Genomic DNA, 24,439 nt, shown 5'->3' with positions numbered 1-24,439 from the left:
TTGGTTTTGGTTAACCAATTAAAAAAAACCGATGGTTAACCGAATCGACCGGTATACATGTTTTTTATATATTTTTTTATATATTTATGTATATTATATATATATATATATATTGTTATATACATTATATGTATTTTATATATTATAAATTAATAAATATGCATTATATATATAAATATATATTTATAATATATTATGTATTATTTATTATTTAAAATATATTAATTTATATATAATTATAATTTTTATTATATATTTATATATATATTTTTATAATAAATATTGTAAAGTAAAAAAAACTGAAAAATCGATGAACCGAACCATCAGTTAACTAAACTGGTCAACCGGTTAACTAATTGGTTTTGGTTCAATTGTAGCTACTGATTTTCCAAAAACTGGTACTATCAGTTTAGTCCACAAAAAAGGCCCACGGTTCAGTTACTCGAACCGTGAGCACCCCTACCCACAGTCACAAACTCTTGTCTCAAACCTAAGATCACTTGGTGACTAGAGTGTAAACTTTGAATGCTCACTCATTGTTGCATTAAAAATAGGTTAAAATTACAAACATCCACTAATTAAATTCTGTTTAGCAAAATGAACTTCACTATAAGACATGAGCATTGATATATGGACCATTGACCACTTTCATGAACATTAAACACTTCATGATTGACATTCAAATATCATTAAACACATTTCATCAACATCAAACAATGTTACACCTCATGAGAATTAATACATGGATCATTAAACCCATTTCTTGACATTAGTATGTTAAGAAGATATACTTAATATTAAGAAGAACATTAAACCCATTTCCTGACAAATCATTCAACTCAAGGAGTTCAGCCATGGTCACATGGATCGCTTATATTAAGAAGATATACCCAACTAACACTGTTAGCAAGGTATGAATGCCATGCAAATCAAATTAATTTATGAATTTTTTAAGTAACTTCATAAGATTGTTTTGTTATAAGAAATCACAAGAAGATTAGGAATAGGTTTCATGTGTCATTACAAATAATGAGTTAAATCCGGAGATTAACTAAAGTTAAAAAAAAACCTTATACTTTCATTTCTATAACAACAATGAATTATCCTTTCAACCTTTAAACCCTAACAATAAGCAAACCATGGTGGATGTGAACTCATCAAACAGGAAGAATTGCCGTTAACCTTCGCTATGAAGCAAAAACCTCTGTTAATATACACTATAGAAGTAAAAACCCTATGCCCTCTGCTCTTTGAAACTTGAAGTAATTAGAGAAATGAGAAAAATCACTAAATGCAAGCTTTAAAGTGATTTTAGGGGTAAAATGGTCTGAAAATATGTCAAAAGGGCAATTTAGGTATTTAAAAATATCATAACAATGATATTCTTTTTTCGGCGATAACTAACGGAACCCTAACGAAGGGAGTCTTTGTCTAACGGCGAAAGTACAAAATATTCTTTATCGAAAATTAAAGTTCAAGGGGTATCTATCACTGACCCCATAATATAGGAGTTCCGTGTAATTTTACCCTTTTAAATATAATTATATAAAAAATACATATTAAAATTAACAAATATTATAATATTGATTTTAATCGAATCGGATGGATCATGTCCAAATCCTACCGATTATTAATTGGATATAAATTGTAACATCCAAATCCGATTATCATTGAGAGGCCTATCGACCACGCGAATGACACGTAGCAAACTAGCAATTGAATCAAATGTGGCAAAGAGTGAAGCAATGCAAAGAGGCATATAACACTTGAAGGGCATATTCGTTGTTTTTTTTTTTTTTTTTTTTTTTTTCACTTTTGCGAAGATGACGAACACAACCTATAAATACCAATTTCTCATATTTTCTGAGCTCCAATGACAGCCTCATTTGCCAAATCCCCATTTGCCGCTCTCGCTCTCTCACACTAACTCCAGCGACTGCGAGCAATGGAGATGGCGTTTAGCTTCCACAGTCCTCTCAAATCGTCCTTCTCTATCAACCACTCTCTCAGAAACCCTAAGCGAAGCTCCTCTTCTTGTCTCCTTTCTAAACAATTTTTCGGCCAGAGCTTTCCCTCGTCACTAACTGCTAAAACCACTTTAAGTTTCGGTTCCTCTTCGAGTTCTTCCGGTCGTACCCCGATAAAATGTTCAGTTTCTGCTGCCACAGAAACTACCACTGGTAAAAGTTGATTCTTTCTTTTGAATTGCTTGTTTTTTTTTTTTTTTGTTTTTTTTTTCCACTTCAATTTTCATCTTTGCTTTTGATAAACGAGTTCTGCTTATGCCAAAAGCTACTTGATTGCCTTTGATATTCTCGTACGTTTGAATTAAAGGTAGTGGTTGTTTACCCTTTTCTTTATTTGTTTTCTTCTGCCACCCCATTCCTGTTTTGGTGCTAGTTGTTTTATCGTCCATCTTGCTCTTCCAGTTACTTTCTTTCATTCTCTTTTAAAATTTGTTGCTTGCTTGTTTGTTGTTGTTGTTATTTGTATTGAGGATATGTGAACAATCGGAATTCATCAAGTATCCAAGGTCTCTGGTAACTTCTTTGATGTGGAGATATGCTAGAGCTTCCTGTTATCATAATCTTGTTCATTGCAAATAACATGGAGGACATATTACTGATAAACTGAAAAGAAGGTCTAGTTAGAGGGTTGTACACGGATTGGAGTTGGCCATAATTAGTTTAGTCATAATTCTTGTCTTCTCTGCGGGGATGGTGTGTGGCATTTTGATTTTTGAAGGATGTGTAAGCTCTTTTGATCTATCCATAATTCAAAGAAGTGAAATGTGTCTCAACTCTCAAGATAGGAAGGGGGTTAAAGGCCCAAGGGCTGCAACCATTGACTTCCTCTTCAACTGTGTTATCCAACCTGATTTCCAAGTTCAGGTTGGAATTTTAAACTCAACTGGTAAAGGGATAGGACCATAGGGGTCAGTTCAGTCATTTTCTACTTCACCATGGGGTACCTAACTAATCTGTGGGGTTTTCCTTGGTTTGAATTTCAGTCTCTCAACATAACTAATATGGAGTATGGTCTTGGGTTTGCATTGGTTTGCTGATTTAAGCAGTGGCTCATCTTATATTATTGCCACATCTGCAGTAGATTCATCACATATCTTCTTCTTCTTCTTGTCAATTAGATTGTTCTGTTTGTTCAATTCAAATATTTTCATGGTATACTACAGAGTTGGCATTTCTATCAAAAGTAAATAAGAAAACTTTAATGTTAGCATTCTCCTACGCTATTTCCTTTTTATGGATGAACTTATCTCATGCATAATTATTTTTTAATGTAAGGTTGAAATGAACCGTACTTCTAAAACTTTTTTTAGTTTGTATGATAAGAATGTCTTGCTTATAAACCTTTGTCCTGATGTAGGGAAAAGAAGTTCATTAAAGACAAGAAGAGACATAAGAAATATTGCCATAGTTGCTCATGTAGATCATGGGAAAACAACCTTGGTTGATGCAATGTTGAGGCAAGCAAAGGTAGTACCAGAGAAATTTGTATCTCAAATTGACCTTGTTGTATATTGTTTTTCAAGGTTTCCAGATTTCATGATGAATTGGATTGAACTTTGGTTCTGAATGCAAGCAGTTTCAGTTTTGTAAATGTAATAAGTAGGTATATATCATTAAGTCTAACGAATATTTTCTTGTGTTTCTCATAAATATCTGTTATTTTGCTTTCTTTTCTGTTTTCATTTCTTTCTTTTTCTCCTTTTCTTTTGCTATGATTGTTTGTATCAGTTGATGTATAAATTTTTTGGTAATCTGGTGTAATGGTTTCACATTTAGAAAGATGGCTATATAAGAAGATCTATTAGGTAGGATTTATTGACATCCTCCAAAATTCCAAGCAATATCATCATGTACTATTGTTTCAATTCTGAAATAAAGAGGTACTTTTTTTTTCTGTTTTTAGATTTGAGTGATTAAATATCAAGCACCAAAAGCTTTATTAACTGCCATTTTTTCTTTTTTCTTTTATTTATTTTTTCCTGTTGTATGGAATGAAGGGACACTTAGTGTAAAGTCCCTCTAGATGAGATTTCTAGTCCCCATAATTTAATGATTGAGAACATGTACATAAATGCATTTTTTACTATAGTTTATTAGTAAACATCTTATTTCTGCCTTTCTTATCTTGCTCAGCCTATATATGCAAACTTAGTGCAAAATCCTCCAGATGGGATTACTTATTGCCTTGTCCCAATAGTTTTATGAGTTGGTATAGGTGCATAAATGTGTTTTTGACTCTTAAGACATGGATTGGTTATAATAAACCTTAGCTCTATGCCTCTTTTTAACTTTACTTAAATTATAGTTTCAGAACTCTCATACATTTTTCATTCAGGAACATCTAGTTCCACTCTAGATGGTTTAACTGATCAGTCTTTCAGAGACTTAATGCTTTTAGGCATAAAGATGATTTACTTCTAGCTAGGAATCTAGGTGCTACTTATAGAAGTCTGTTGTATCTTAAGATGCTGTTTAGCTTTAGGACATACTGGGGCCTATTGACCAATTGCTACTTATGTTAGAAGCTAGAAGAAATTCTGATGAGGTTTCTGCAATATTGGTGTCCATATATGTATATGTATATAGATAGATAGATGATAGACAGATAGATGGACTGGGTCCTGATTCTCCCAGAGTTCGAAGGAATCACAAAGGAAGATCTTGGTGCTGAATTTTGGAATGCCTTGCAGATGGCATGATGCGTTTTTTGTTTTGGCCCATGCTATTGCATCATCTTTGTTGTTGTTTATCCCTTGTATTTTTTCCTCTTTTGCTCTTTCTTGTAAGGCTGTACTCTAGTGATATCTCATCACTTCCAGATGTACTGTTTTTTGTAGTAATAAATTTTTCTTTTTATTGATTACCCAAACAAAAGGTACATCATAATTTCCATCCATGGTGGTAACAAATATACTACTTCTCTTGTGCAGGTGTTTCGTGAAAACCAATTTGTCCAAGAAAGGATAATGGATTCAAATGATCTAGAGCGTGAAAGGGGAATTACAATTCTTAGTAAAAATACATCAATAACTTATAAGGATACAAAGATTAATATAATTGATACTCCTGGTCACTCTGATTTTGGTGGCGAAGTGGAGCGTGTTCTCAATATGGTGGAGGGTGTTCTTCTAGTGGTACTGTCTGTCAATCCTCTCTTACTTGGAAGTTGGTACACTTAAACCTGTAATTGGTTGTATGATTTTGATAGCCAGTTTAGATGGCATTGCTATTCCTGTCATTGTAACAAATCAAATTGACTTTCTATATTCCTACATTGGATATCTGAGACAGTAATTTGATCTTAACACTATATGCATCCAAATCAAATTGATTATAAAAATCATAGTCCAAAGTAATTCGATCTTGCCCAAAATGCATCTTCCTGAAATCCAATAATAAGTGCTTTTCACTCTATGTCAAATCATCAGTTACTTTCCTTTGGGCAGCTTATTGACTCCTTTGTGCGCTTTTTTCCCATGACTACAATTAGTTTTTTCCCTCTGTTTTGGTTATTTTGTTCTGAAGAAGACAAAAAAATTTGCTTTCCTAATAGTTGACAATGATCTTGTTGCCTGTACATGTTCTTTTGGTTAGGAAGCTTTCATACTTCGGAATTAACATTTTCTTTTGTTAGTTATTTGGGTTTTTTAATTAGAGAAATGTTAAAAACCTGGTTGCCTGATCTCTTTTAATGGTAATGTCAATCCAAATAGCACTATTTAACTGGTGCCATTTTTAGTTGTATTTTGAGAAAAAATTGTGTCAATATTTCATGAAATTTAATAGTAATCTTCTACACAGTGACATGTTTTGCAGGGGTTGATTATGCTGATAAGTTTTGATGAAATTCTATTTTGTAGGTAGACTCTGTAGAGGGTCCAATGCCACAGACAAGATTTGTTCTAAAGAAAGCACTGGAATTTGGTCATGCAGTTGTTGTTGTTGTTAATAAGATTGACAGGCCTTCAGCTCGTCCAGACTTTGTCATTAACTCCACTTTTGAATTGTTTATTGAACTAAATGCAACAGATGAGCAGGTTCTTTTGTCAGATAATTTCATATTCTTATTAATTATTTTTTAACTCAATGTTGACATATCCCAGAGCATTGTAAGTAGTAAGGTGACTTAAATTTGAGTCTAACATCCAGGAATGTTCATTATTTATGCAGTGTGATTTTCAAGTAATATATGCAAGTGGTATCAAGGGAAAGGCTGGTTTATCTCCGGAAAATCTGGCAGATGATCTTGGACCACTGTTTGAAGCTATCATCAGATGCATACCAGGGCCACACATTGACAAAGATGGTGCATTGCAGATGCTTGTTAGTCATTTTTCTTTTTTCTAATAGATGTAGTTATATTTGGATAAGACTTCATCTTTTTCATAGAGAACTAAATTAGACATGTCATCATGAACACATATGCATTTTCTAGGGAAGTTCTCATTGGAATGGCCATTTTCTGTATATTTGTCCTAAGACTGCAAGTTTATAATGAAAAAGAAGAAGTTGATTGCTCAAAATTTCTTTTGTTGGTACTTAGGGGTGTCAACGGTATTCGAAAATCCGATTTCGAATTTGATATTCGACATAATCGAATCAAATTCGGATAATTCGAATAATCGGTCGAATTCGGATATCCTGTTCTTACTGAATAGTTAATCAGATTCGAATTCGGATATGACCTGATTCGATTCGATAAATATCCGAATTCGGCCGATTATTTAATTCTTATATAATATATAAAATATTTTATATAATTTATATATAATAATTAAGTTATATAAATAATTTATATATTTATATACTTTGTATCAATAAAATATTTATTTTATATATTTATTGATTATCTAAAATAATTAATTAATCGAATTTGAATCGAATCGAATATTCGAATATTTTATCGGATTTGAATTTGAATATTAATTTTCAATATCCGTCGGATATCGAATCGAATTCGCATGTTGGGATTTTCTAATAGGATTAGAATTCAGATATTGCCTGATTCGATTCGAATTCAATCCGTTTACACCCCTATTGGTACTGATTGATAGGAAGGATGAAAATGTTAGTAAAGGGAGTAAGTCATAAACAGGTGAAAAGTAAAATTTTACTTGTTAAAGTGACACGAATCCAAATTAATAGCATCAGGAAAGACTGCCGAATGCAAAATGAGCAAGGTAAATTTGGTTAGCTGAGAGGTTATGATGGTCATCCTGGTGCAACGTTTGGATGCTTCTATATTCTACCTAGCATTTTTTTAGTAGCATCTACTTCAACAGAGAAGAAAACAAGCAGTACAATGTCTCTTGCACCTTTCCTAATGATACTATGATGTTCAGGCTAGACTTCTTCCCACCAAGGTTTCCATTATACATAAATTTCTTGTTGTCTTGCTCCTTACAATGAACAATAGGAAATAAGGAATAGCTTATATGCTTGGATTTCTATTGCTATCTGCATGTACCCATAATTTTTCAATTACATATTTACTATACTTGAATGACATGACACCTATTGGGTTTTGAGGTATTAGATCCGATTTTTAATCTGATTGGATTTTTGGTGGACTAGTTAGAGATTCCACATGTAAATATGCTACGTTCAACTCAGAAGTTTTTAATCTAGACAGAAACTAACTCAACTATTGGGCAATAGTTGATTCTGATGCCTCAGTCAGAAATTCCATTCAAGATGTTATATAATAAATAAAAATATAATAAAATACATAAATTCTTGTAGGCAAACATATATTATAGGATCCGTACTTACTGTGGAAGATCTATTTTATGATTTGGATTAGGACTGTGATTTGATCTACTTACAGCCTAACTGTCAAGTGTGAGAATATAGGTTTGAGTTTGAAAGCGGCCACTTTGTGCAAAAAATGCCAAAGGTTAGGACCATATCTGGTCTACCCCTCCCATGACCCCAGATAGATGGGACCAACATTGGGTAATGGTCTTTTACAGCCTTACTGTCAACCTGGCTACCAAAGGCACAAAGACTTGTAGTTAATGATGTGAACTGATGGGAGAATGAGAATATGAGGGACTGAATATGACATTACTGCTAGCAGGGTGATGGGAATGGGTTAGTTTTCTCAGCCAAGCTAGGTGGCTCTAGATATACGGCTGCAGCATTCTTGGCACTGATGGAGGCAGAGGGGCTAGTGATGATATCAGTAGCAGTGGATGCTTCTTGTGAAGGTGCTAGAGGGTTTGGAAATGAACAGTTGGAGAGGAAGGGATGGACATAGTTTCACTTTAGACCAACATGGCAGGATGAATGGAAGGGAGGGGAGTCCAGAGGTGGGGAACTGATCTTGAGTGGTTCACAACAAGAAATGAATAGGAAGGTGTGGTGGGGCACTCAATGGAGTACTAACTGAGAGATCTGTTGGGAGCAGGAAGGACCGAAGGATAGTGTTGATGAAATTATGAGAAAGAAGACATTGTGGGCACTTTATTGCTGCTCAGTTGGTAGGATCTCTGATTCACTGGAGTAGAGACTTGGGATAAAATCCCGCTGTCACCAGGGTGGGGGGGGGGGTGAAGGGAGGGGGATGGGCAACCCCCTGTTATGTAGCCCCATGAAGCAAAAAATAAGTGGACTTTATTGCTAAGAAGTAAAAGGAGATAAAAGTTTGTTGCTTCTAGAGGGAGAAGTCATATGGGTTGCAGTGGTGGAATATGACAATTGGGGTTTGGGATTTGAAGGTGGGTTCGTGTAATGCAAGTTGAGGTTAGTAGTTGCAGTTTATTGCCTTTTCTTTTCTTTCTTTCTGTGTGCAGCATGGTGTGGATTTGAGTCTTTTGGCTGGCTTCTGGGTAATGAGTTCCCTTGTACACTAAGACTTTGGGCCTTTTTATTAGAGTACCAAGTAGCCAAGCGCTTGTTTTATTTCTTCTTATTTGTGCTGCCTCTTCTTTTATGTGCAACTTGTGTAGTTTTGTTTTTGTTTTCTGATAAAAGTTATGTTATCAAACCAAGAAGAAAATGTGAAATGGGTCCTATTTTTCAATTTACACTTTGTCAAATAAATTTATGCCAATACATATAGATTGACAAGTACTTCTAATTGAGTTCCTACTTCAGTATGGTGTCTTTGCTTAGATTTTTATGATTTCAATGGAGCTAGTTGTGGAAGGCAACCCATCAACCTTGATTGTTGGTTAAGAAGAGTGAAAAGCACATGTATATTACCCAATATCTTTGTGGAAGTTCAAATGTTAGTTATGTCCTAGAACACTTGTTGCCTGCATTCTTATGCCCACAGAAATAGTGTTCATATTTATATCATGTCTAGTGGTTGTTCCCTCTTTTTCATCGTATCAATACAAATTTAACTTATCTTTTTTTCAAAAAAAAAAAAATCATGTTTAGTGTTTGAGTTTTCAGTTGTGATATTTGTTCATCCATGTTCTTCCTATCTTCTTGCACTGTTTTCTCTTGTTTTTTTTTTTTTTTTTTTCCATCCTTAGTACTTCTCTTCTTATTTTTTGTATATAATTCCATTATTGTAGCTTGAACCGTAGATTTTACAGTATTATCTTGAGTTTGAGATATTAATATCTTCTGGTCCTTGTGATATTTATGCTTTATTTAATTTTTGTTTTCACATTTTCAGGTTACAAACACTGAATATGATGAGCATAAAGGACGGATAGCTATTGGGCGTTTGCATGCTGGGGTGCTACAAAGAGGAATGGATGTGAGGGTGAGAATTCTTTGACCATGTTATAATATGATATTTGAGTTTCTATATTTGGCAGTACAAATATCAAATATTGTCAGCCATTTTTTATCAGTAACAATTAAAATATTTAATGTTTTTATTTATCCTTTTCAAGAGCCCCCCCCTCCCCCCCCCCCGGGAGATTAAGCACAGAGTCATTTGTAGCCACATGTTTTTTTTTTTGATGAGTAAAGAGAAAAGATTCATTAATAGAGAATTAATGCAATTACAAGCTTCCCATGGAGAGGCACGAGCTGCGTCCTCTCCAAATAGCAGGAAGAAAGGCAAAGGAAAACAGAAAACAGAAAACAGAAAACAGGAAGCAGATTCAATCTACAATTGAGCCCAATATAAACTTTCCTTGTTTACCCCTTGCTTTGCAAGGCCATCAGCCATAGAGTTTGCAGATCTCCCCACCCATTGTATTCTCACTGTCAAGCTCCTTGTCAGGAAGTTGAATTTTTTAATTTCATTCTTAAAGCACCACACTATAGAGACCGGGTTTTGTAGCCATCCTACTACCACCTTGGAGTCCCCTTCTATTATCAGATGTTCCACACCTATCTGCACAGCTAGCTGTGCTCCTTGGGTAGCAGCTGCTAGTTCCACCCTAATGGAGTTTCCAGCTCCTATTGGCCCCGAGTAGATAAGAACCACATTCCCAGCCTCAATCCTCAGTACCCCTCCCACCCTTGACGGACCTGGTTTATCAAGACTACTTCCATTGAAGTTCAGCTTCAAAAAATTCTCAGGAGGGGGTTCCCAAGTTAGACTCAGTTTAGTCTTTCTAGATGAACAATTAGCCACTGCTAACCAATTCCTCCAAATATCACTAAATGAGAAATGATGAAATAAGTCCAGGGATTTTAGCCATAAGATCACCCTATTTAGAATGCAGTCCTTCATCTCTTCTAAGTTTCTCTCCTTCTCTTGGAAAGTTCTAGTATTCCTTTCTTCCAACACGGACCAAAGCAGCGCTGCTCTTGCACACCTCCACATAATTCTTCCTCTTCTGTGCTGCCAAGGGAGGAAAGCAGGATAAATAATCAAGCTTGCATCCGCTGGCCTAACCAACATGCGCCCTAACAATGAGAAGAGCCACTCCCATAACTCTGCGGTAAATGAACAGGAAATTAGTAGATGGTTATAGTCCTCACCATGTGACTTGCAAAGGATACACCAGCAAGGTGAAAGACAAAGATAAGGTCTTCTCTTTTGTAGAATGTCTAAGATGTTTATTTTCCCATAATGCACTTCCCAACAAAAAGCCATAACCTTAGGGGGAACAGGCCTACACCAGATTTCCTTAAAAGGGAAAAGTTGAGTGGGGTTAGATTGAGTAATGGATTTAAAGAAAGAAGCGCAATAGAAGGATCCATTTGGCTTGGGTGTCCAAATCCGTTTGTCAGGTTCAGAAGGGTCCAAACACACTGTATCAAGTAGGCTTAGCAGATTTGTTAGGGACACAATTTCCTCTTCCCTTAGGCCTCTACGAAACCCAAAATTCCAATTTGGTGTTAATGGATTATTCATATAGGAGCAAAACTTTGAAACAGCCTCCTTTTTGTACCTAGAGATAGAGAACAAAGAAGGGAAGAGGTCCTTCAATGGAACCTCACCGACCCATATATCCTCCCAAAAAAGAATAGAGTTACCATTACAAACATCATACCTGACAAAACTGAGAAACTGAGGAAGGATGCCATGAATAGCTTTCCAAGGAGTTGCCAAGGTTGCTTGCCGTGATACTCTAGCATCCCACCCATTATTAGAGCGACCATGAATATTACCCACCACCTCATGCCAGAGCCTCTCTCTCTCCATTGGCCACCTCTACAGCCACTTCCCCAGCAGTGCTTTATTATTTTTAACCAAAGTCCCTAACCCCAATCCCCCTCTTCTTTATTCCGGCATACAATCTCCCATTTTATCAAGTGATCCTTCTTACCTTCTCCCGGCTCCTAGAGGAAATCTCTCATCACCTTCTCTAGCTTCCTAGCTTCCCTAGGTGGTATCCTAAACACAGATAGGAAATAGGTTGGTAGGTTAGCTAATGTGTCTCTTATCAACGTGATTCTTGCCCCCAAAGAAATATAGTTTTTCCTCCAAGAAGTCAATTTCTTTTGAAACCTCTACACCATTGGACACCAAAAACTACTTTCCCTAGGGTTTGCTCCTAACGGAAGCCTCAAGTAGGTCATAGGCCATGACGAAATAGAACACCCTAAGCTTCTTGCTATAGCCTCCACCTGACTGTCCTCCAAGTTAACCCCAGCTACACAACTCTTCCCAAAGTTGACACTCAGATTTGACACCCTCTCAAAATTCCTAACCAGATCCTTGAGATTTCTCACTTTCTCAATATTGTCCCCTTCACAGAAAATCAAAATATCATCTGTAAATTGGAGATGGGTGACCAAAATACCATCCCTACCTATCCTCCACCCTTTAATCATTTCTTCCCTGTCATCCTTTGAGATCATTCTATTAAGCACCTCTGCTATTAGAGTAAAGAGGAAGGGTGATAGCGGGTACCCTTGTCTGATACCTCTACAAGCTAGGAAAAAGTCCACCACTCCATTAACCAGGACAGAGTAATGGCATGAACTCACACATCCAAAAATCCAACTGCACCATTTATTCCCGAAGCCACAATTTCTCATTACTTGTCCCAAGAAGTGCCAATCCACCAAGTCATAGGCCTTCTCTAGATCCAACTTACAAACAAAGCCTCTTCTTTTGGATATCCTCATATCCTCCACACATTCACTAGCAACTAGGATCTGATCTATTATTTATCTTCCTTGAACAAAAGCCCTTTGGGCTTGGCTTATTAGGGATGGGAGAACTACTTTTAGCCTCAAAGACAACACCTTAGCTAGTATTTTGTAAGTGCTAGTTACCAAACTAATTGGCTTGTAATCCTTAGGGTGGATAGCATCTGGTTTCTTGGGGACTAAGGCCAAAAAAGTGGCATCGACTCCCGGGCTTACTATATAAGTCTTCACGAATTCCTTAACAACGTCACATAAATCCTCTTTCAAAACGTCCCAACAATCTTGGTAGAAAGCCATAGTAAAACCATCTGGACCTGGTGCCTTAGATCTATCCATCATGAACATTGCCCTCCTGATCTCCTCTTCTTCACTGTTCCTTTCTAATCACCTTGCTTTTTCTCCCTCTAACCTCGGCTATTCCAATCCTTCTATAGGCACCCTCTCATTCAATGTCCTTCTAAAGATAGCTTTAAAATGGTCTACAAAGGTTCCAGCTATCTCCTCCTGATTGGTAATTACCTGCCCTTCTACCTCTAATCTATCCACTAAGTTCTTCCTCCTTTTACCATTTGCCAACTCATGAAAGAATCTAGTATTCCCATCTCCCTCCTTAATCCACTTATGCCTTGACTTCTACCTCCAACAGATCTTTTCTCTGAGTAGAACCTCTTCTAGGTCCCTTTTTAATTGCCTTCTTGATTCTCTATCCTGCTCACTCAACAACCCTTGGGCTTTCCTCTCATTAGCCCTTCAATTTGTGTGAATAAGTTCAGATTTTGTTCCTCTACCCTACCAAATTGATCTTTATTCCACTCCTTCAACTTGACTCTCAGTCTCTTCAACTTCTGATAGAATTTGACTCCTTTCCACTTTATTCCCCTTAACTCTTCATTCCAGCAATCCTTCACTATGTTTCCAAATTCCAGATGAGTTAACCACATATTCTCAAATCTAAATGGTTTTGGTCCAATAATTAGGGATTCCACCCCAATCTTGATGGGGCAGTGATCTGTTGTAACCCTAGGCAAGGCTCTAGAAACCAGATTTCCCCAATAGTTTTCCCATTCTAGATTGAATAGAAACCTATCCAGCTTTTAACAGAGAGGATTGTCTTGAAAATTGGACCAGGTGAATCTAGCTTGCATTAACGGAATTTCTTTTAGCTCACAATCTTCTATAAATCCGTTAAATTTCCTCATGCTTGTTGTGATTGACTGTACAAGATTACTAGATTCCTCTAAATATTTTGTGACATTAAAATCCCCTTCTAAACACCAAGGCCCAACCCATAAATCTCGAATTGCATACAACTCCTCCCAAAATTCATTCCTTTCTCTGTAGGTATTAGGGGCATGCACATTAGTAAGCGCCCAACAAAATCCATCCTCCACATTCTTGAATTTAATGGAGACAGAGTATCTACCTACTAACTCCACCACTTCCACTACCTCATTCTTCCAGATGGTGACAGTTCCTCCAGATCCTCCCCAAGATGGAGCCGAGGACCAATTAGCACCCCTAGTCCTCCAAAAGCTTCTTATCCACCTTCCGTCTAGCTCAGAGAGCTTCGTCTCTTGCACCATAACAATATCAGGCTTCTCTCTTGTTAATAAATCCTTTATTACCCTCCTTTTTCTTGCACTTCCCAATCCTCTCACATTCCAGCTGATAATTCTCATGGATAAACTTGCAAAATAGTCCCTCTTGAATTCGACTCCTTACCTAGAGTTCCTCCTCTTCTCTCCCCTTCCGCTAAACTCAAGATCAGCCTTGATGTCAGATATTAGCCTTTGCACCTCAGTTCTTTTCTTCTTCTTATATTCCTTTTTTTTCTCTTTTCCTTCCTCAGGTTTCCTATGGTAAGTTTTAATTATGCCATTCCCCACCCCTAGGTCAACCTCTTGATAACTTCTTCCTGTTTTAGGGTCCTCTCAACATCATCTATTTCACCACTCTCTCCTTCCTCACTAGGCAAACCCTTTTTCTGATGATTCTCTTCCAAGTAACCTTCCTTCATTCCAATTGCCTCAGCTTCTGTACAAAATCAGCTTCCAAATTCTCTCCACCTCCTCCCCCACACCCTCACAAGGAACTGGCTCTTCCTTCTCCTTTAAGTTCATGATTTCCACCAGCACCTTCACCACTTCCTTTAGATACCAAATCTGCTCCTTCCGGGTGGGATATTAGAGTATCTGCAACAGGCTGAACACACAGATCAGTAGCAAAAACCGAATGGACACCCATACCTGATTGCTGAGTAGGAGAAATAGGAGCAAACAAGGCTTGTGGCTGAGACATTACTGGTAGTGCCCCGTCCATCCCTTTAGTTGGCAGTTGCAGTGAAGTGGTTAAGGTTAATATTTCACCTTTGTCCAATCTTACCATTGGAGAAGCCTGTTCCTTCTCCTTCCTTCCTAGCCTATCTTCACAAATCATCGGAGAGTCCTGTGACTTTGTACTAATTCCGTTTATGGTCTGAGAGGTTGGAGTTGCTCCCTCGTGGAAAGGGGGGTTGATAAGCCTGGCTTCCGAAGCTGAACTTCCAATCCTCCTCACCTTCGCATCTTTCCCTTGAGAGCTTCCTTCTAGAAAAAGAATCTCTGTGTTAAAACTTCCTTCCTGGAGCATGTCTAAGTTTCCTTGCAGATCAAGACTTCCCAAACTCTCTGTTTCAGTCGCGTCTTCAGCACCACTATCTTCTTCATCTAAGTAATCACTGTCTTCAACAAGGTCTAGATCCCTCCGTTTTATGCTTTTGGGGTTTCGCCTATCTAGGGATAACTGGTTTACCTTCTTGGTCGGAATCCATTGCAGTGACGAAGTGGCCGAAACTGCAACTGGTACGCAGATATGAGAGGAGGAGCTCGAAGGAGAAGAAAATAGATGGTTTTTACCATCTATTGGAGCCTCCCCCTTCCCAAACACGTGTAACTTAAGCGAGTCACGTGCCCTCTTTAAGTGAGACTTGATTTGGGCCGACTTAAGTTGAGGACACGGACCACCTTGGTTTCTTTAACAGGCCCAACAATTTTTAAGGCCCACGCGTGCTTTCTTGCATTAGCACGTGAGGCTTTACCACTTCACACTCAGTGCCTGGGACACCCGGCTCAAGTTCACCCTTTTTTGGTTCGACCTGGTCTGAAACCTTTAATATTCCTTCATAACTTGAATTTAAAACCTCTTTCTTGCCACCTTTAACCATCTGAGCATAAGATTTACTTACTGCCCTCCCTTCTCTTTTAAAGTTTCCGGTTTTTTGCTTACCCAAATCGGTGAAAGACTGAACAACCTTTGATATTACCAATCTCCTTGTTCTACGTAGGGCCTCTTCTTCTACCTTCTCATCCCCTTCCTTCCGAGCCTCCCTCCACAGTGTATTTATGGAGGAGGCCGGCCAAACTGAGTAGAAGCAACCTTCCACATTTATCTCCACTTTTCTGGGTATGTCTTCTGGTTTCACTCCGTTCAATAGAAGAGCTGCTGATCGAAGGTCCCCCCAAAAGGCTCTAGCAAGATTACCACCACATAACAGTGCAATGGATGCGGTCACTTCCTGTTTCCACAAATGAAAGGGCAGACCAAGAACTCATACCACCACCCCGTCCTCAGTGAAGAACTCTTTAGAGTTAGATGAAGGGTTCCACTTAGAGATTGTAATCGCACCATATTCAGATTGGAAACTGATAGCTGAGAGCTCTAACTTATCTTCAGTCAGATCAAGCACCGCTTTACTGTTCTCAAAAGGTGTTAGAATAAACATCCCTTTCAACTTCAGCTGTAATACGAGCAGGTCTGCAACTCTCCTCCAGTTGCTAACCTGATTTTTAACTTGAAGCACATATTTATTCTCCCATTCTTCTCTCCTGGAATAACCAACCAGCCTGTTCTGTCCAAAGGCTAGTAGCTCTTGGATCTGGTTTTCATCTTCAGTTGAAAGTTTGTTGGTTTTACCATTCTCCTTCAGTAGATCCAGACGCAAGGTTTTCAGGTGTTGGATAAACTCTTCCAGTATTCCATTGATTTTCTTCCATCCAAGCCCCTGTCTACCTTCAGGAAAGCAGACTAGTTGCCTCCTTCCTTTCCCGAAATATTCAGAAAGAGCTAAATAGTCCCCTTTACTGTTTCTTCTGCATTCTACAGCATACCTCTTCCCTTCTTGAGTTCTCAATTCCTTCCAGTTTCTTTGTTTACCTTTAAGGCGTGCTTCATTCACATACTCCTTGAACCATTTAACCACTTCCATACCTTGCAACATCACTGTGGCCTTCTTCCCTTCCCTAATCTTCAAGCTTGCCCCTCCTTTGTTTTTCAGCTCTTCAAGCAGAAACTCCTTAGCTTCAACCTTTAGCATTCTCCTCCATCGTCCTGCAGCCACAAACCCATCCATTTCTGAAGCCCACAAGTCCCCAATTTTCCCTGTCTAGATGACTTGTTGATCAAGTTGTAGCCACATATTTCTGTTGTAGCCAATTATATTCCTTCAATATTTTCTTACTTTGAGGAACATAAGTCATGACTCTTGGTTCATGCTCTTTTGGGTGGTGGGCTTATTTATTTTCGGATCTGCTATAGGGCCATAGCCCTTTGAAGGAGAACAAAGGTATAGAACTTGTGCAAATCTTTCGGTAAAAACCCAAAAAGAAGTAAAAGCTCCTCCAATAATCAAGCTGATGTGTCGCTGGCATGAAGGCCGTGCGATCCATTGAGTTATCATGAATCCTCAGAGCAACGGGCAAGGCCCGCATCAACCTTTCAGTCTTTCTTTGACCTTCTAAACATGTTTCCTCTTCTAGTTGGCTTCCTTCACTTGTAATTTCTCTAGTGCTTTGCTTTTCTCCTTATCATTTTGTTTGGTCCATTTCAAGCGAAGGGATAATCTCTCTTTCTCGCTCTCTCTCTCTCTCTTTCTCTCTCTTTCTCGATGACTTGACCTGATAAGAAGACCTTTTAATTTGGATTAGGTTTTGATTAGTTTCTCCACATCTTGTTGCAGTTCTTGATTGAGATCCAGGTTGAATAGAAAAAAGAATCAAAATGACTCCTAAACTACTTATTTGATAACAATGAAAAGATAAATACAACTCATAAACAACTAGAAAAACTAGATCCTAAGGTCCGGACCCACTTCTATGAAAAGTGACCAAAATACCCTGGTCCCAAATCCCAAGAACCAGCACTGTATCACATCATGGCCTCTTGGTTAGTCTTTTCCTTCTAGTTCATGTTTTCAAAGGCTTATTGGATCCTCATCACGTTTCCTCTAAACTGTTATTGGTGTAAAATGTCTTCTTGCACATGGAGGCACCATTGCATGGTATGTATGTTAATTTCTTTTGGCAATTTGTTTGTGAAAATTCAATGTGGTTGATAGTAGTAGGTAAGTCTTTTGGTTATTATCTAGGATGCACAGTGAAGAAACAAGTTCTTTCATGGTTTGCTATGAATAATTTAATTTGAAATTTTGTAGGTATGTACCTCAGAAGAAGAATGTAGATTTTCCAAAATAAGTGAGCTTTTTGTATATGAGAACTTCAGTAGGGTTCCTGCAGAGAGAGTGGAAGCTGGTGATATCTGTGCCATATGTGGTGTTAGTGATATACAGGTATGTATTTTTTTTTAGTTTTATGTCATTTTCCTATGAATTCCATGATTGATTTTAAGAAGATGCTATAGATGGAAATTATGGTCTTTTTCCTCTAGTAATTGAATCTGTATTTCTTTTCTTTTAAGTAGATTGGGGAGACAATTGCTGATAAAACTTCTGGGAAACCATTGCCTACCATTAAGGTTGAAGAGCCAACAGTTAAAATGTCATTCTCTATCAACACATCACCTTTTGTTGGCCGTGAGGTATGGTTTATCGATCTTGATGAAAAGAAGAATGTATACTATTTATACGCATAAAATGATATAATATAGTACATTATGTTACCCAGATACAAGGACACGGCTGTATATGGTGTCAGATGTGGAATTTGCACTAAAAATTGAAGTATCTCACACAGTTTGGCACCCTTGTACAGTTGTACATAGAGATGCTGATGCTAAAGTTCCACTTACATGTGCTTAGAGGCAGAATTCAAATGGAAAAGTTATGTAATAGAAAAGTTTTTTCACATAAAGGAACCGCGAGAATTTATTCTTACTGGTTTGCCAGACCAGTTAGGCTGAATGACTCTTCTTGCAAATTTTCTGAGTATATTTCCCACCACAATGTGATTTATCTCTTTGTTGTCTAAACAAAATAATATTGGTGAATTAATTTACCTTGAATGCTTTCTTTCTGTATGGGACTATTTTTTTGAGAACCCCTGTACAACAAGAGACCGTACATTGGGGAATTTACAAAAGGTCATTTAAGACTCAGCATGGATGATTACAAAATAAGACATCCATATCGAAAAAGTGTTGTAAGGTCTTCCTTTAAAATGAGGTGATGGGGCACCATAACAAAAGCATTCCTTTAATCTCTTACCCCCCACTGTCCTCATTGGCTTTGTTCACCACTAGCATTTTGTTCTTATGGTTAACATTCTTCTCTGTCAATTGACTCAATGTTTCTTTCCAGGGAAAGTATGTAACTAGTAGAAATCTGAGAGATCGACTCTACCGTGAACTTGAGAGAAATTTGGCTATGAAAGTTGAAGAAGGTGAAACAGCAGATACTTTCATTGTTAGTGGAAGGGGTACTTTACATATCACCATACTGATAGAAAACATGTAAGTTAGAGTTCAAGTCCTTTCACTATTGTTGGTTTCATTTTGTATGCAGGTTTATATAATCCTTGTGAACTGCAGGCGAAGGGAAGGATATGAGTTCATGGTGGGACCACCCAAGGTTATCAACAAGAAAGTGGATGACAAGTTGCTGGAACCTTTAACTTCTGGTCCATCTTGGATGATGTAATAGTAAATATATCGACTTCACTATCTTTTGGAACTTGTTTTTGTACTGTCATTCTGTCAAAACTCTTTCTTCTTGTAAACTGTGTTCCTTTTCACTAATAAAATTTGCACTTTATCACAGCAATGCATTTACACAAATTATAGATGCATTATGTTGTATGCTCAATAGAAGTGATGGATTTATGCTTTTTTGTGTCCATGCAATAGTAAAAAAATGTGCATTAACAATTCATTTTTTTATATGCATATAATTTATGAACAACTATTGTAATTATGCTAAGTAAATGAAAGTTGTTCCACACTCTCCATGCATGTAGGTCCTAAAATAACTAATGAAGCAACAGTAAATTTATGCCCGATTATATGGTTAGTTTCTCTTACATATTAACAACTTTGCAACTTCTGTATGCTATATCTGGCAAATAACCTTGCATTTATGATCTGCACACTGGTGACTTGTTATTCCAATTGTCGGACATCATATTCCTTTTTTTTATGTCACAAGCTTAATATGATTCTTATTGATAATTTGCTTTTATAATGAATGGATAAATAGGAATTCTCCCCACATGTTGCACCAAGGTGATTATAGTGTTTATTGCCATATATTCTAAAATCCATTTGTCCACCAGGTCAGAGGGAACAACATTACTTAAATATAAGATACCGACTCGTGGCCTTTTAGGATTGAGAAATGCAATTTTGACGGCATCTCGAGGAACAGCAATCCTCAATACTATATTTGATAGTTATGGACCATGGGCTGGAGATATTAGCACCCGAGATCAGGGTTCTTTGGTAATTCTTGCCCCTTTTTTTTCATATTTTGATCAGAAACAGTAGAAATTATTTCATCAAGAAAGAACGGTTTAAATAATATGATACAAGAATGCCCGGCATTCATTTAATGAGGCTGGCACCTGCTCCCTCCCTTTACATGCATTTCTTTTGACAAAGTACCCCAAACATTTTTCTTGTATTCACCCATTGTCTGGCCATGGCATCTGCTATCACATTTGCAGATCTATATGCTCATGTAAAGCTTGCATTCAGTTCTGGTCACAAAGTTTTCAGCTCTTTCAAATCATTCCAGTACTGCAATGGTCCTTGTTTCTTATATTTCAGCTAGCTTATCACCACCTTTGAGTCTCCCCCACTACAAGTTTCCTTGGGTTTAGGTTCTTTGCAAATCTTAGGCCTTTCAATTCTGCCTTCCGTTCAACCCTGATAGAATTTCCTTTCCCCATGGGGCCTGAGAATATAGCTAGAATATTCTCCTTTTGGTCCATAGAGACTCCTCTAATACCCAATACTCCAGGGTTTCCAAAACTGCACTCTTTAAAACTTAGTTTTTACTTCTCTTTTGTTTGGTGGAACCAAATGCAATGAGACCACATTCCTTTGAGTAGTAGTAGTGCTACCACACTCCACCCTCTAAGAAAATTCGGAATAAGAAATGCTTTAAAAAGTTTAAGGTTTTAAACCATTAAGCGCTTTTACATAAGCTCCCTTTAACTCCTTTATTGATTCTAGAGTGCTTTTCTTGCCTTTAAAGATCTATTGTTCCTCTCTTCCCAAATTATCCGTAAAGATGTGGCCCTGATGCACCTTCACATGGTTTCTTGTTTCTTGGTTTTGTCCAAAGTCTGAACCCTTTTCAAGATCAGTATTTCTCATCTAACAAAGTTTCTATTCTGTATTAAGAGAACCTAAATGAAAATTAATTCAGGTTGCATTTGAGGATGGAACCACCACGTCATATGCTCTCTCTAGTGCACAAGAGCGAGGTCAGATGTTTGTTAGCCCAGGCATGGAAGTTTATAAAGGCCAGATAGTCGGCATTCATCAGCGACCAGGTGACTTGTCTCTTAATGTATGCAAGAAGAAAGCTGCAACAAATATACGTTCCAACAAGGAACAAACAGGTAGGAAACAGCTGCAAAGCTCTTCTTGAGTTAAACTACCTTTATTTTTTCATTGATAAGGTAATTCAATGTCCATTGTTCCTAAAAAGTAGTCATGCTGGCATTAGATTTACTTGTATGATTGGGTATCTGAAAGCAATAAGATGAAATGTCTTCCATCCAATAGAGACAATATTTGAATATTCAATTCCTCTAAATAAGTGCGTATTCTTAGAAGGTTAGAAAAACAGATTAAGAGAGAAGAAAAAAATAAGAAAAGAAGAAAAAAATAAAGAAAATAGATTATCAGAGTGGTAGCAACATTGGCATTTTCTTCCCTTCTGAAACTTAGCTGGCATCAAGTGTGTGTGCAACTTCTAGCACCTGTCATGATTATGTCTGGTCTTTTAGCAACAATGGCACTTCAGTTCATCTCTCATCTAGCATAGTAGCTTTACCAGCCTTAGAGTTAGCCTTCTGCCTAGTCAATGCAAGGGCAGAATGATCTATTCCAGGAATCTGCATCCTAGCCAACCTTCCGACTTTCTTATCCTTGCACCAATGCATAAGCTTGATACCAACTCAATACCTCGTCTAAGAATCTGTTGTCTAGTGATATAAAACTCTGGTTTTAACACAATATAAACTTGAAAACCATGCTATTCTCTGCTAAGCTACTACATTTCCCACAATCATCATGATGCTTCCTCTATACAACTTCATAATGATCATCTTGTTCCATAGAGCACTAAGAAAAGTATACGGAGACCTATCTCTGCCATTGACAATGATTGCTTAACTCCTTATGCAACTGCTTCATACACCCTTTTCTAGATTTTTTTTTTGTAACCCTTTCTCTTTTCTAGTTTTTTTGAGCAGTTTTGAGGAACATATAATTCTGGCTGATATATGGTTCCATGGAACTTCATAACCATGATGTCACCATCAAATTCTATTGTTCCCACTTGGAGTAGTTAGGATTATTTGTTTCAGGTTGTGTTTCCTTGTAAGCTTAGAAGGATAGAGAAGACAGATTAAGAGAGAAGAAAGGAGAAAGATAAGAAGAAACGAAGAACAAAGATGATTGAGAGCAAAACCAAAATATGGCTATTAGGCCATAATTTATTCTTTTTTCTAATAAAAAAAGAGTACATTATATACCCCTGCAGCTACATACAATCAAATATTCAATAAAACCCTGTGGGGTAGAGGGACTCTCTTCATGCAACTTATCTACTAAGACATGTTGGGAAGAGACTCTCTTCACACATTTCCATTAAGATAAATTTCAAACTTAGGTCTTTGGTATCAGCATTCAGTCATTTTACCAGCTAATTGATCTGGCATCAACAGTTATTTTTAATATTTTTTGTAGTTTCATGCACATTTGTTTTTTCCAAGAACAGTCTTTCTATACTTAACAAATATCCTCAATTTATGAAATATGCCATTTGTCTATTGCTACCTATTTATTGGTTTTCCATGTTCTAAGGTGCACTGTAATCACCGGTGAGGTTCAGATTTCTGGCTCCAATCACCAAATATGCACCTGTCCATGTTGACATAAGTCACAAATAATTTAATGATGATAGTGTTTTCCAGCCTAGTAGGGCTTGCCTTGTTTACTTTGGCATTTTTTATTTGGTTATTTTTCTGTGTTAGTTTGCACTGTTTATGCTTAAAATCAACCAATTTGCATCAGTTGACTTTAAGGTCTTATATTCTCCCTTTTATTGGTGAGGGTAGTCTTACATTTAATTACATAACTTTCTTCTCCATTGGTGCAGTGGTTCTTGATACCCCTTTGGATTATAGTCTGGATGACTGCATAGAGTACATTGAAGAAGATGAGCTTGTGGAGGTGACTCCATTAAGTATTCGCATGTGCAAAAACCCAAAACTAGCAAAGAAGAAATGAATACCTGGCGGGGAATTGAGATTGCGTATCAACTGTCTTCCTACTAAACTCAGATCAATCACCCGCCATTCCTTGGCAGTCAAACTTTATCAACTTCAGTTGATGCAAGAATATGCCAGTTCTCTCTTACAAAGATTAGTGTATGACAGATTATCCATATCATATTCACTAAGGAGATGAAACTAAGAGACGCATAGGGTGGTATGAGACAAGATTTCCCCCTGATTTCTTGTGTATATAGCCAGTATTGAATCTCAAGATCATGCCCCTTCGGGATCTCCATTCTTAAGAACGTCGGAAAACTAATCCTGGAACCACAGAAATGAGAATCTTCATTATTTATTGTACTTCCTACCCAAAGATGATAAGCGTCAGAGTAATTATTATTATTATTACTTTTCTAAATGTGATGCAGATAAAGTAAGGAGACATTAAATTATTTGCAGAAAACAGTTTCACCTGTCAAGGTTGATCATATTTTCTTTCCTGTTTCAAAATTCTCCGGTGTTTTATCAGGGTGCATAATACTCTAGTAAGATTGTTTCTAGAAGAAGAAATTCTATTTTCTTATTCTTCCTTGGAGGAAGATGTGCTGGGTAAATGACACCTTTGAGATTAAAAAGAAAACAATGAAAGCAGTTTTTCCTAATCCTTGATGAGGTTGGTTTTATGGTGAGTCTTGATGGCATTATGAAGACCCGTAAGCTATGGCTAGTTATGAAGGCTCCAGATGGCATTGTGTGCTTTCTGGCCTCAGAATTGAAGACGCTTTATTAAGATTCAACGCCACCCATCCTTAATCTCAACAAAGCCCGGATTGTTCTAACTTCTCGTCCCATGGTCTAAGAGAAAAATGATGGATGGGTTTAGAGGCAATTGCTTGATAAGAAGGATTTTACCCTATGTTGTCTCAGACGCCCAGCTATCTTGGGAGGGGTGGATTGGATGAAAAGGCGTTTGCTTGGAGTTCAGATCTCCGTCCCACGGAGAGCTGCCCCATAACGTACGACACGTCTCTGCCGTGCATTGGGAACATCTGCCGTTGATAGTACCAGAACCGATGATGTCATCATTGGGAGATGTTTTTAATACACGGCGGGGATATGGTGTGGGGTGTTGTTGGGTGGAGATGTGAACTCGTTTACAGTAAAAGTTGTTGGAGTTTTCTT

At 37.4% G+C, this 24,439-nt stretch overlaps 2 protein-coding genes across 2 annotated transcripts; one reads left to right on the top strand and one right to left on the bottom strand.

Annotated features, from left to right (window-relative positions):
- The first annotated feature begins 1,785 nt into the window (after positions 1-1,785).
- Positions 1,786-23,767, top strand: SVR3 (elongation factor family protein). The gene is made up of 13 exons (XM_088970131.1): positions 1,786-2,180; positions 3,385-3,494; positions 4,958-5,161; positions 5,888-6,064; positions 6,198-6,350; positions 9,658-9,747; positions 18,010-18,144; positions 18,276-18,392; positions 19,111-19,262; positions 19,341-19,445; positions 20,003-20,246; positions 21,178-21,373; positions 23,140-23,767. The coding sequence occupies exons 1-13, from the start codon at positions 1,946-1,948 to the stop codon at positions 23,268-23,270; spliced, it is 2,049 nt and encodes a 682-aa protein (XP_088826257.1). The 5' UTR covers positions 1,786-1,945; the 3' UTR covers positions 23,271-23,767.
- LOC148872486 (uncharacterized) lies at positions 9,927-16,929 on the bottom strand. The gene is made up of 4 exons (XM_088968046.1): positions 16,138-16,929; positions 15,619-16,095; positions 14,789-15,455; positions 9,927-10,877 (listed from the first exon to the last, which is right to left on the bottom strand). The coding sequence occupies exons 1-4, from the start codon at positions 16,927-16,929 to the stop codon at positions 10,099-10,101; spliced, it is 2,715 nt and encodes a 904-aa protein (XP_088824172.1). The 3' UTR covers positions 9,927-10,098.
- Positions 23,768-24,439: the final 672 nt, after the last annotated feature.

This window comes from Nelumbo lutea, chromosome 2 (assembly GCF_056320005.1).
Source record: "Nelumbo lutea isolate HS-2025 chromosome 2, American lotus-T2T, whole genome shotgun sequence".
NCBI classification, from domain to species: Eukaryota; Viridiplantae; Streptophyta; class Magnoliopsida; order Proteales; family Nelumbonaceae; genus Nelumbo; species Nelumbo lutea.
This window is presented reverse-complemented; position numbering and strand designations above follow the sequence as displayed.

Coding starts and splice junctions, on each gene's coding strand:
- LOC148872486 (XM_088968046.1), bottom strand. CDS start 16,929: ATGGATGGGTTTGTGGCTGCAGGACGATGGAGGAGAATGCTAAAGGTT. Junction 16,096..16,137: donor TCTTCACTGAGGACGGGGTG/GTGGTATGAGTT, acceptor TTGTGGAAACAG/GAAGTGACCGCATCCATTGC. Junction 10,878..14,788: donor TTCTCCTACTCAGCAATCAG/GTATGGGTGTCC, acceptor CATTTACCGCAG/AGTTATGGGAGTGGCTCTTC.
- SVR3 (XM_088970131.1), top strand. CDS start 1,946: ATGGAGATGGCGTTTAGCTTCCACAGTCCTCTCAAATCGTCCTTCTCT. Junction 6,351..9,657: donor ATGGTGCATTGCAGATGCTT/GTTAGTCATTTT, acceptor TCACATTTTCAG/GTTACAAACACTGAATATGA. Junction 18,145..18,275: donor GTGGTGTTAGTGATATACAG/GTATGTATTTTT, acceptor TCTTTTAAGTAG/ATTGGGGAGACAATTGCTGA.